Below are 11,488 nucleotides of genomic sequence, written 5' to 3'. Positions count from 1 at the left end.
TGAGACGGAGGAAATACCTGTTGGAATCCTGAAACATTCAAGAACGACGTGACAGAAGAAATATCTTCCCGTCTGTTGAAATAAACTACCTTTGTACGCGTTTTCGCTGATGGTCAATGTTGTGAGAAGATGGGGATTTTTTCTCTTGCCGTAATTCGATTCTGTATATCAGACGTTCCCGTTTACATGTTTTCTGCCATGTATCATTTTTGTCCAGCGGTGCCGTTAGCATAAGCCAGTTTGCTGAAGTGCGGCACCACTGTTTCTGTATGTCCTTTTTGTTGTAAATAATTTTGAAAAAAAAATGGGTTATGATGAAGTTTCTGTTGAAGCTTAGGGTCAGGTCACAAGTTTTTGAAGAAGCTCGAAGGGCAATGTCCTTTTTGTTGTAAGTAATTTTAAAAAAAGATGAGTTATATGAAGTTTCTGTTGAAACTTAGGGTCAGGTCACAAGTTTTTGAAGAAGCTCGAAGGGCAATGTTCACAACTTATGAGATTTTGTGGACGAGCATGATCATGTACGTAACTTGGATGCTTGGAAACTGGCCAGGGAGGAAGAAAGAGATGTGGGCAACGGAAAAATGGGAGGATAGTATAAGAGATTGAACAGGCATAGCAAGAAGTAAAACACTTGGAATAACAATTAGAAAATGTGCACCTAGCTTCATATTTCAATTTTCGTAGTGAAGAAAGAGTTTAAAATACAACTTTTCCGTCACGTATTTTTTTCTCCCACTGAAGAGCAAACATTCATGGGGCGACGTGAATCTTCTGTAAGGAAAATTTAGTACCCGGTCTCGTCCATTAACTTGAGTACAAGGAAAAACTTTCATCTGTAATAAGTGACGATGGATCTTCCGTCATCGCGGAATAATTACGAACCAGAACCACACAACGGGAACGGTACAGGATATTGGCAATTACTTGGCAGACTCGCGAAAGATATACAAGACTTGGAATATTTTTCCCTCTTTTTATTGTAGTGCGTCACTGGATCCCTTCTGTACGAATAAGAGTGATAGATAGGTACCTTGCGGTGAGCTGGCTTAGCCAGAAGTGCGCGCAAACATCAAGAACCACTTAGATCGCCCTTCACGCATGGCAAACTCACCTTTCAACACTACCCTCGATTCCATCACAACTGCAACACCGATTGCTAGCGAACATTCTGATACATAGGATGAAATCGTGTAATGATAAATCGTGTTAGGAGAATCGGCACCTACTGTTACAGTAGTAGTAGTCGCCTGGGTGTGAGTGTGTAGAGGAGGCCGTACCTTTCCCTGTACCGCATGGACGCGAGCAGACTGAGGACTCCCACCAGCAGCAAGGCGAACCCGCACACGGCTCTCTGCCTGGTGCTCGCCATGGTACTTCTCCGGGGCCACTGCGAGGAAAAGTGATAGAATATTCACTCTGAAATCAATTGGTTCAATAGTGAGTGAGAGGTTATCATTTATTTACACGGTGCATCATGCGGCATTACGCCTGAAGCCGCCGGTCTTACGAAGGACGGCCGCGGCGCGTCAGTCAACAGGCGTTACCTGGCGCACAGGTACACGTCACACGTCACGTTATAGACACCTCACCTGTACGTTCGCGCTGGGAACCCAATCCTCCCGGGTGCGTTGCATACATACAGGTGGGCGAACGCTACAGCGCCGCGCGCCTGTGGACCATTGGAACGGAAAACCCTTTTTCTCGTAATAGCCGTGGGATTGCAGTGCTGGCGACCTTACGCACGTTCCCTTCTCCTCCGCGCGCTATAATTACGCTTTCGTACATTCTGATGCGGTGCCACCTCCAGATCCTGGCATCCCGCGGAAGACGTTGCCATGACGACGGGAAAATTGCACGACGGCTGATTGTCTGGGCGCTCATAGTTGCTGCGAGGGGCGGGAAAAAGTAGAGCAGCCACAGAAGCGACTTTTACGTTTTCTCCAAGCAGAGGTTAGGTTCCCGTTTGTTTTTGGAGTCATTTTTAGTCGGAGTTATATTTTGTCAGGATTTCTTTTTGTCGGCCAGCCAAAATAGAAAGCCTGACAATAAACGCTTAAAACATCGTCAAAAACCAGTCGGAGCTGACCCTCTGCCTGGAGTAATAGCTCTTAAGGTGGTATCTCACTGCACTTAGGGAACCGGATCTGCACTGCGCAGTTCGTAGATGACTCAACGAATTTCAGACATAAAGAACGAATTTTCTTACGCTTGTCTTCAAAGTCATATTATTTTACGTATTACGCAATGTCTAAACTATGAAGAATAACATAACAGTACCTCATTGAACGAAACCCGCAGTGCTGCACCGGTGCCCCAAGTGCAGTGAGATACCACCTTTACGCATATGCTGTGAAAGACCGGCCATGAAAGTGCTGTGTGTGGGCTGACAGGGTTATTCGTCAGGCGGGGACCGGCAGAGATGTGGAGACAGGACGCCATTAGGGCGGCGCTCCGGTGGCGCGGAATTCATGAAGAAGAACAAGGTGTCAGGGCAGGTTTAACCAACGTGGGGGTTACTGTAAATGGGAACATGTTTGAGGTAGGGAGAGACTGATGGCATCTACCAGGCTCCACAAGTCGCAGGAAAAATAGTAGAAATTGACCAAAAGATTTAGCCAGAACTTTAAAAAAAATCTAACTAACTATCTAACTCCTCTGGTCAAACAATTAGCCAGAGGAGTTAGATAACGGCCGGCCAACACTCATAGGCCAACACTCATAGGCCAATTAACGCCTAATACTTTTATTTCTAACTTGGCCAAGGTCCCAGACTACGAAAATGCGGCGTATGCTTAGGAGGTGGGCTTAGGCGCACAGAAGACAGAATGAAAATTTTTGATGAGGTTTTAAGTTCGCAGTGAAGAGCCTGACGTCACCGCGAACATAAAACCATAGCGAAAAGTTCACCTTTTACCGCATATCAAAAAGTTAACATTTTACCGCATATCAAAGTGGCCCCGCAGCGCGGGTTACTTCGGTCACTACAGGAGGGAGGGATTTCAATAGCGTGCTGTGGACGGGGGAGGCTTATATCGATTTGGGAATAAAAACGGAAGAAGTCTTGTACACCTAGTGGCAAGCCTTTTAACTTGATTGGTGCAACTCATACTGAAGAAACCGTCTTGCTCAACAATCGTACAAGGAACAAGGGATGGCAACAACTCAATTTATTTAACAACAACAATACTACAAGGCTAATCTTTCCTACAATCAGAAGTAAAAAAATATCATTGACAACAGTATATGAGAGGAGCATCCATCATATATGGATGTATTATTTTCAATTTTAATTCATTGAGATTACAGACAATGAATGACATGGCAAACATATGTATTATATCATATTATATTTATATCATTATGTAATGTTATGATGTGATGTGGTGTTATTGTGTAATACCCTGTATGATATTGACTGGCAAGTTCTCTATTGATCCAGGTTGATAAAAGAGCTGGTTTGTGAGTTTTAGTTTATAAAACATGACATTTTCTGAAGTCAAATTGCTCCTCCAACATGAACATCTCTGAGGAATCTTTTCAAAAACCTTTGTTGACGCCGAACAATGAATAAACCTTTGTTGGGACCAAATGTTACAATCGTCGCTGATGATGTACAATGACTTTTCTTCGCCGTGATCAAACGGAAGAACCACCTCTGAAAGGCGTTACAGACGGCGGATGATTAAATTTTCATGGCGGCGTACACGCAATCTGTCTGGGGCATGCACAAACAAACGTTAAACGGCGCAGCATGTGAGCATTCCTGACATGTGCTCCAGACTTGTTTGAACATGAAATCTGCAGAAGAATTGGGTCTTGTTGATGTAACATTACCTCAGAGAGGTTCCAGAACAGAGGACGCAAAGGTGAGGGGCAGGGTCACACGCAGCAGAGATGAAAAATGCTTCCGCCCTGTTCCGAAAATTGCAAACTTAACGTGCAACAAGTTTCCGACTTGTTGATTTCTACTATTCAAAATAAGGTTTGTGCTTGAAGGCTAAAATAGCCCCAAGAGAGTCTGTCAGCTGTTATTGAGATTCGATCGAATTCGAAGTCGTGACAGTATCCGTTTTAGACCGGCAAGTCGACTTTTTATGTCTGATATTCCTGTATATTTGTTGAATTCAAAATGAGATTTCGTCTTAGAAGCTTAAAGGCTAGGATGTCCACAGAAAAACATTTTGAGTTGTTATTTAGATACTATGGCTCATGTTCATAACAGTATCCATCTTCAGAATGGCATTGCAACAATTTATGTCTGATATTCTTGTATATGTGTTGAAGTTCTGCTATTCAAAATGAGATTCGTCCTACCGCTTGAAGGCTAGGATAGCCGCGGAAAAGCATTTGTGAACTTTGAGATACTATGGAATATGGTCGTGTCAATATCCATCTTCAAAATGACATTGCAACATTCTATGTCTGATATTCATGTATATGTGTTGAATCCTGCTATTCGAAATGTCCTAGATCAGTGCTTGAATGCTAGCATAGCCACAGAAAAGTATTTGCGAGCTATGATACGATGGAATCTTCAGAATGGCACTACAACTTCCTATGTCTGATATTCATGTATATTTGTTGAGTCCTGCTATTCAAAATGCCCTAGATCAGTGCTTGAAGGCTAGGATAGCCGCAGAAAAGTATTTGCGAGCTAGTATTGAGATACGATGGAATTTTCAGAATGGCATTATAACTATCTATGTCTGATTTTCCTTGTTGGTTTCTAACGTTACTTTTCAAAATGGATGCTTGAGGCCTACATTAGCGGTCATCAGGAGATGGGATGGATGTTTCCCCCAACATTTGTCCCCAGGGTTACATTAAAACTGTCTATGTCTGATATTCCTGTATATTTGCTTCAAGCTTTTTACTTCTTTCCTGGATAAAATCTAGTCCGCCCTCTATACATGACAGCGCCTTTGGCGGGCTCGTTTTGAGGACAAACTGAAAGGCCTTTTACTATAAAGTCTAGAATCGTGCCGGCGAGCCGAGAGAAACCCCGGGAAGCTGAGGAGCGCGGGGTGTATCTGTGACTTGCTATTGAGTCAGGTAGTAGCGGCGACCGCGGCGGCAAATGATGGTTTTTAAACGCAAAAGTGGACTTAAGAAGGCGGCGCCTTAAAAGCTTCCAGGCGTGGAAATGATAGCTTGCCTACCAGCAGACTCCAGCCTAGGACACCTAGTACGTACGCCGTTTTAATGTTGCGGTTTTAGCTGAGCTATTTTTGAATTTCTAAATCGTAACTATGTTTTTGTTGCTTATCAGCCGCTACGATGTGGAAAAAAAGACGCCCCCTACCAAAAAAGGCAATGGGAGTTACCAGACAATTGGGTCAAGTGCTCAAAGGTTATTTCGATGAATGATATTGATATTTTCTTTGAAGCCAGTTTTTGGCACATTTGGCGATTTGTTTTGCCATCGGTGCAAAAGGATCGTGAACTTCTCAAATATAGGCACAAATTGTATTCTAGGCTGGGAGTTCAGAGGTCATTGTTGTTTTGGTTGGAAAAGCTGTGACGCGAGATTTTGCCGAAATCGAACCTCTGCTTTTTCCACAAACGGTATTACTATTAAACGTACACATGTCTAGCTATCAATTCGAAAGGAACTTTAGGAGATTGGAAAGTGAATTTTGAAGCCGGTCATTATTGTGTGTGCACAGAAAGCACTGACCGTGACACCTGAAATTCAGGGGTGCCTAAGCATTTGCACGGACCCTATGAAATTCGCACGAATATTATGTGATGCGCACGAATCACTACGCGAAAACGCACGAATCTTATGAAAATCGCGCGTATCCCATAATATCCGTACGAATCTCATAGGGTTCGTGTAAATACTAAGGCACCCCTGGAATTGCCCCCCCCCCCCCCCCCCTTCATGCATGTCAAGACATGACCTTGAAATAACAGGTTTATCTACCCGCTGCTCTCCCACCTAATACCGCTACAGGGGAGGATCTGTCAGCCCCGGGCAGACACGCTCGGGTATGTCGGGAGTCATTCATCACAGTAGTCAGGATAAACTCAAAGGTCACTAAGGCTCAATCGATAAGGCCCCCTAGGTAGCGGGTTCGAAACCCCTGACGTGTCCCGGTGTTGTGCCCTTGGGATAGGCACTTAACACGACTTTTCTCACTTCACTCAGGTGGCAATGAGTACCTAGCTTCGGTGAGGGACGTCCCTCGTGTAGAATGCTGTCTGGAGGTCCCGTGTTTGAGGAGAGTCACACCTCGAGCACGTTAAAGGACCCACCGCACTTATCAAAAAAAGAAAAGTGTAGGGGTCCTTCCACATGTGAGTGGAGGTATGAGGTCCAGGAACTCAAGTTTACTTTATTTCGTGCTGTTATTTTTATTCTTCATTTCGTTGCACAATTCGTTACGCTAGAGCTAGTGGAAGCACGCTACCCTACATTGCGCCAACACCCAGTGATAACCGATTGTCTTTTGTCGGAGTGAAAGGACACCTCTTTGACACGCCAAAAAGCAGTTACTCAAGCAACTGTATGTGCAAAAATCATATGCAGTTGTTTGAGTAACTGCTTTTTGGCGTATCTAATTATCTGGATGTCTAACCTTCATCGACGACACCTCAATGAAAACAGAATTATGCACTTTATAGCTACCTTTGTGCATGCTTTATTTCACTGCTTTTTTGTCACCTGCCCAGGTGCAATTATATTCACAGACATCATATAATGGTGGTAATCATACTATAATCTTATTCTATATATAGAATGAATGAATGTAAAAAAAAATGATGAGTACTGTCCTTTGTTATACATCACTTTAGATGGGCGAGGCCTGTTGCAAATGCTTTGTTCTTTTGTTACACAACCTCTGGCCCAGACTAGGTTATCACAAATCATCACATTGTATGACACGTTATATGCGAAAAAAATTACAGGACAATGAACCAGCACTGTAAGATTATGTCTATACCAACAAAGTATTCGAAAGTTTAATTCCAGGGAACGTTATCTCGTTGTTGCTTTGGCTGTGAAGATAAAGTTTTCAGGCATCTAGCCTCGCATACTGGAGACACATAACTTTACTAACACAAAACCACCTGTGCACGATTTACTTTTATTATATATTTCTCCACAGTCTTTGAATTCGTTATCTTGTTGTAAAGTATCACAAGAGTAGACATTGGACACAGACGTACAGACAGGGTTGCCGCGCTAGCCGATGGTCATTATGGAACTTGGTAGCCATGATAAGCTATATAAGTACAGGTCAAGGTGAGAGAGCAGAAGTGCAGTTTCAGTGATACTGCTGTCATTCATTCTATACATTACAGACTATGAATATGCAGAAAGAAACTAGACGACTAAGTGATATCAGAATACAATATCTTATGTATGAATGTATAATCTCCAAGCAGATTCCTCCGAGGCAAGACAGTAACATAAGCTGGGGAAGGACTTTAGCCGGCAGAGGGGTAAAATTGGCCACCCCTCTGCCGGCTAAACTCCTTCCCCAGCTTATGTTACTGTCTTGTCACAGAGGAATCTGCTTGGAGATTATGAATGTACAGGTTCAAATTCTTCTCGCTGCAAATGTGCGCGGAGACAAAGCTTGCAACGCGTGGTTTATCCGTGATTGGAACGAACTTATCTTGTATGTAATTGAAGAGGACATTTCTCTCATTGTTCTATGGTGCACAATCTAACACGACATGAAATGACACTCGTTTTCTATCCCGTTTATAATATGGTAGCCATGCTGACAAAGACGGCATGTATTGTGCAACAGACTAAAACTGACCAGTCTTTGTTACGCTAGCTACAGGGAGGAAACAAGTGGAAGTTAAGCTACAAAAACAACCAGAACAAGTTCCCTTGAAAGGTGGCGCTCTCCTGGCTCCATGAATGTGTAGTCACCGTGACCACTACCGTACAACACAAGCACAAGTTGCTGGACAATGTACTGATCTTAACGTTAGACTTTTTTCTTTGTTGGTTTTACTTTCCATACAGCTTTTCTTCTGCAGGTCGAATCCAGTTAAAAAATTCAGAGATTTGCCTGTTAACGTTAGATGTATTGTTCGTTGTTCGAAATACTGTCTGTCTTTACACTTGATCTTACACATTCGTCAGCTCTTGGTCGCCAAGCACTGACACTGACACTGACACTGCGACAGTTCTTTTACTGCATGACCTCAGTGAGGCTTCACCTTCGCTATGATGAACCAAAATTGGAGAGCTGAAAATTGTGCATCACATTTGCGAGAAATGTCCGCAATAGGCTGTGTCGTAAAGCTATCGAGCGACGAATGTAACAGGACCATTGCCGTTGCCAGCAGCTAGTACTAGTGTGTTGGCGGTTATACACCGGCTATGCAGGTAGAGATACTGAAGCTGGTATGTTCTGACGAAGGGCGTTTTATACCGGCTGTGTAGATACAGAATGTTAGGACAGCGCTCTTTACCGCTAAAAAGTAAACAAGCTTACCTTGTTACAACTTCGTCGACGAGAATCTGTAGACGGTGGTCAATGTTTCCACCAACGAAACGACCCGCGATGCTAGACTACCTGTTCTGAATTTGCTGTCAGTCAGGGAGGATCTTTACTTTTGCTGGCGTTAGCGTGCACGTTCCTTTGGGAACCACCCATGACTGGGCGGTTTGCGTTCAAAGGTACCTTTTGTTATTAGGTCACACCCAGTCGTAAGGCCTAGGGAAAAATGTTGTGTTTCTAGTCACCTCACCTGCCGTACCCATCCAAACCAACACGGCTGCGATCATGATCATAACATTCTGTGACCTGCACCCGCTCCGGTTTTCGAAATATACTCTTAGCAGTTGTAAAAAAAACAGCATGTCCAGAACATAAGATATGAAAAAGGACGTTCCACTGCAGAACCTTAGAAAGCCGTTATGAGGCCCATTTTAGATCTTGGCCTTTGTTTTCCTAACCCCTACCCACCTACCAAATATTATTAGGATCCATCCAAGGCTTCTCGAGTTATGTCCTATGAGTATGTGTGTGTGTGGGGGGGGGGGGGGGCAGGGGGGGGGGGGGGCAGGGGGGCAATCCTTTTGCAAGGAAAATTTCAACAGGTCTTTGATATCGCAATGTGCTTTAAAAGTCGTGTTTAGGTTGAATATTCAAATCCATCTTGTATTTTTTCAGGAATGGCCTGTCTCGTACACATGCGTAACCACATTGATTATCTCCCTGAAGCAACTTGAATCCTAGAAACTTTTCGTGCCTTTTTCTCGTGCAAAGGTGGTGTGTTCCTGACGTCACTGCTGGAGATAGACGAGTATTCATTCTGTAAACAAGGTCGACGGATTAAGTCCGAAAATTTAGAGGAGTGAGTCCCTATAGTATTAATTCCAGTGTTGGATGTAAAGTTTGAGAATTTTTTATAGGAAAGAATGTGGTTCTTTCGTCATGTTCTCGGCTTGAATCTATTTAGTTAAGTATCATGATCATTCGCAAACCCCACATTTTCACATGGCATACCAGTTTGATGCCACTAGATTCTAGCGTATTTGACAGAATTGATTAACTCGGCCGCTCGTAACATCTAGCTAGCTACCTGAATGCTTCATGCCTGACGTACTTTATATAAATATTATGTAATTATGTAATCCGACACTGCGTGTTCCATCAGATATTTGCAACATCGCACGAAATTTTGTATCTTTCAAAGGTAGATGACATCAAACCTTTCTTTATTATCATCAAAACTGTCTATTTTGACATTTGATTTGATTCTATATCCTGGAATCAGGAATCCAAAAGTGCAAGTTCAGTTTTGCAGTTGTTGGCTATCAGCAATGTAAAATAACGGTTGGATTTAACATAAATGTTCGAGGTGACAAGTTGGTCCAGTAATCTGTTGCTGACTTAGAATCCAAAGGTTCTGGGTTGGAATCCCTAGCGGGTCCCAATATTGCGCCCTTGGAAAAGTCACTTTAAAGTTTACATTTATTTCGTCACTGTACTCAGGTGAAAGTAGTTTTTGTTAGGGACGTTCTCTCGGATGGTACATGTTTGAGGGGAGCCACATCTCCGGCACGTTAACGAATCCACCACACTTATGGAAAAGAGAAAGTGTCCATGTCGGTGTGAGTGGATGAAACCTCTAACCTAATGTGGTCTTACACAGCTAGCACCTACTGTACAAAACAGCTGAGTAACGGTCAGAGACAGATTACAAGTTAATGCGGAACAAAGTTTAACGAACACACAAAAAAGTAGAACCTCAACATTAACGTTTCTACCTACCATGAACTGTAGGAAACGACGGCGGAGATTTCTGTCCTTCACGAGATCGGAACAGAACTCCATTCTCTGTGATAGTTGTCGGATACTCGCGTTAGAGTCTTCTTCCAACCGCTCACGGATATCTATACTTCGTGTTTAATAAAAATACTCCCAATTCCCATACATAATACAACACGCAGGCAAGACTTTTACTATGCATGTATGGTGTTGTTTGCATCACGTTCGAATGACTCACAAATGAATAAATACTTCGCATAACGTAGTCGGGGTGTCACTCGTTGTATGTCGTGTATTGGAAATAATCCAACAAAACACACTATTAGTACAAAAATGACACCTGGTGTCATTTGTAATGATGTGCGTGGTTTTCACTTTATGGTGGCAGGTAGCTTTCACTGTGAAAAATAATCATAGCCAGGTCTGCCCAACTTTGGATCAATTTGGATAAATGGATATACTACACAATGGATAAATTTCAAAACTACCGTAGCTGAACCTTTATCTAAGATTTGTTTAGGCACACCGCTTTAGTGTGCTCTAGTGTACTGTAAATAATCGAAGACAAAAACAGGCTACTGCAAGTTTCTTCGCAGTCACGTAAGTTAGAGATAGGATCTATGGTATACAAGGTACTCGCGATGTTTGCATTGAGCGCAAAGAAATAACACATGTAGTTACAACAGCAACGCGAAACACATCGTTGCGAGGGCGCGAAAACATCAACCGCCGTGCGCGTCACGTGGTCCGAATGGTACCCCATCTTTTTAGTGGGCTAACACGCACGTATACATTCAAGTTCGCACGAGTTCCGTATGGAATTATTAGCCTCTACCGGACTCCACAGGTCACTGAAAAAAATAACAGAAATTGGACAAAGAAATATAGCCAGATTTAAAATGCCAGACGAGTTAGCTGGTCGCAAACCACAGATAACACGGACAGATAACTCCTCTGGCATGTCACGTGTCTATATTTGTCCAATTTCTACTAGTCCGACCTGTGGAGCCTGGTAGAGGCTCAAACGGACCTCAAACGCACGTTTGAGGTCCATATGAGCCCCTACAGTTAAAAAGCCACAGGGGAGACCAAACCTACAGTACTTGTTCCGTTAGCTACCTACAACCCAAAATCACGACCATAGCATGTCCAGAACTCGAGATATTAAACCCAGAAGGTCCGCTGCAGTACCTAGCAATCTGGTAGGGGACCAAAGCTACGCACGTATTATATATGAAGACAAT

General features: G+C 43.2%; 1 protein-coding gene across 1 annotated transcript in view; it reads right to left on the bottom strand.

Annotated features, from left to right (window-relative positions):
* Window positions 1–11,488, bottom strand: part of LOC118410584 (galactosylceramide sulfotransferase-like) — a 28,604-nt gene that overhangs the window by 16,459 nt on the left and 657 nt on the right. The window contains exon 2 of the mRNA XM_035812361.1: window positions 1,278–1,387. Coding sequence (XP_035668254.1) covers window positions 1,278–1,369 — 92 coding nt within the window. The 5' untranslated portion in view covers window positions 1,370–1,387. The remainder of the gene's footprint in view (window positions 1–1,277; window positions 1,388–11,488) is intronic.

The sequence above is a fragment of the Branchiostoma floridae genome, chromosome 2 (genome assembly GCF_000003815.2).
Source record: "Branchiostoma floridae strain S238N-H82 chromosome 2, Bfl_VNyyK, whole genome shotgun sequence".
Classification (NCBI taxonomy): domain Eukaryota; kingdom Metazoa; phylum Chordata; class Leptocardii; order Amphioxiformes; family Branchiostomatidae; genus Branchiostoma; species Branchiostoma floridae.
This window is presented reverse-complemented; position numbering and strand designations above follow the sequence as displayed.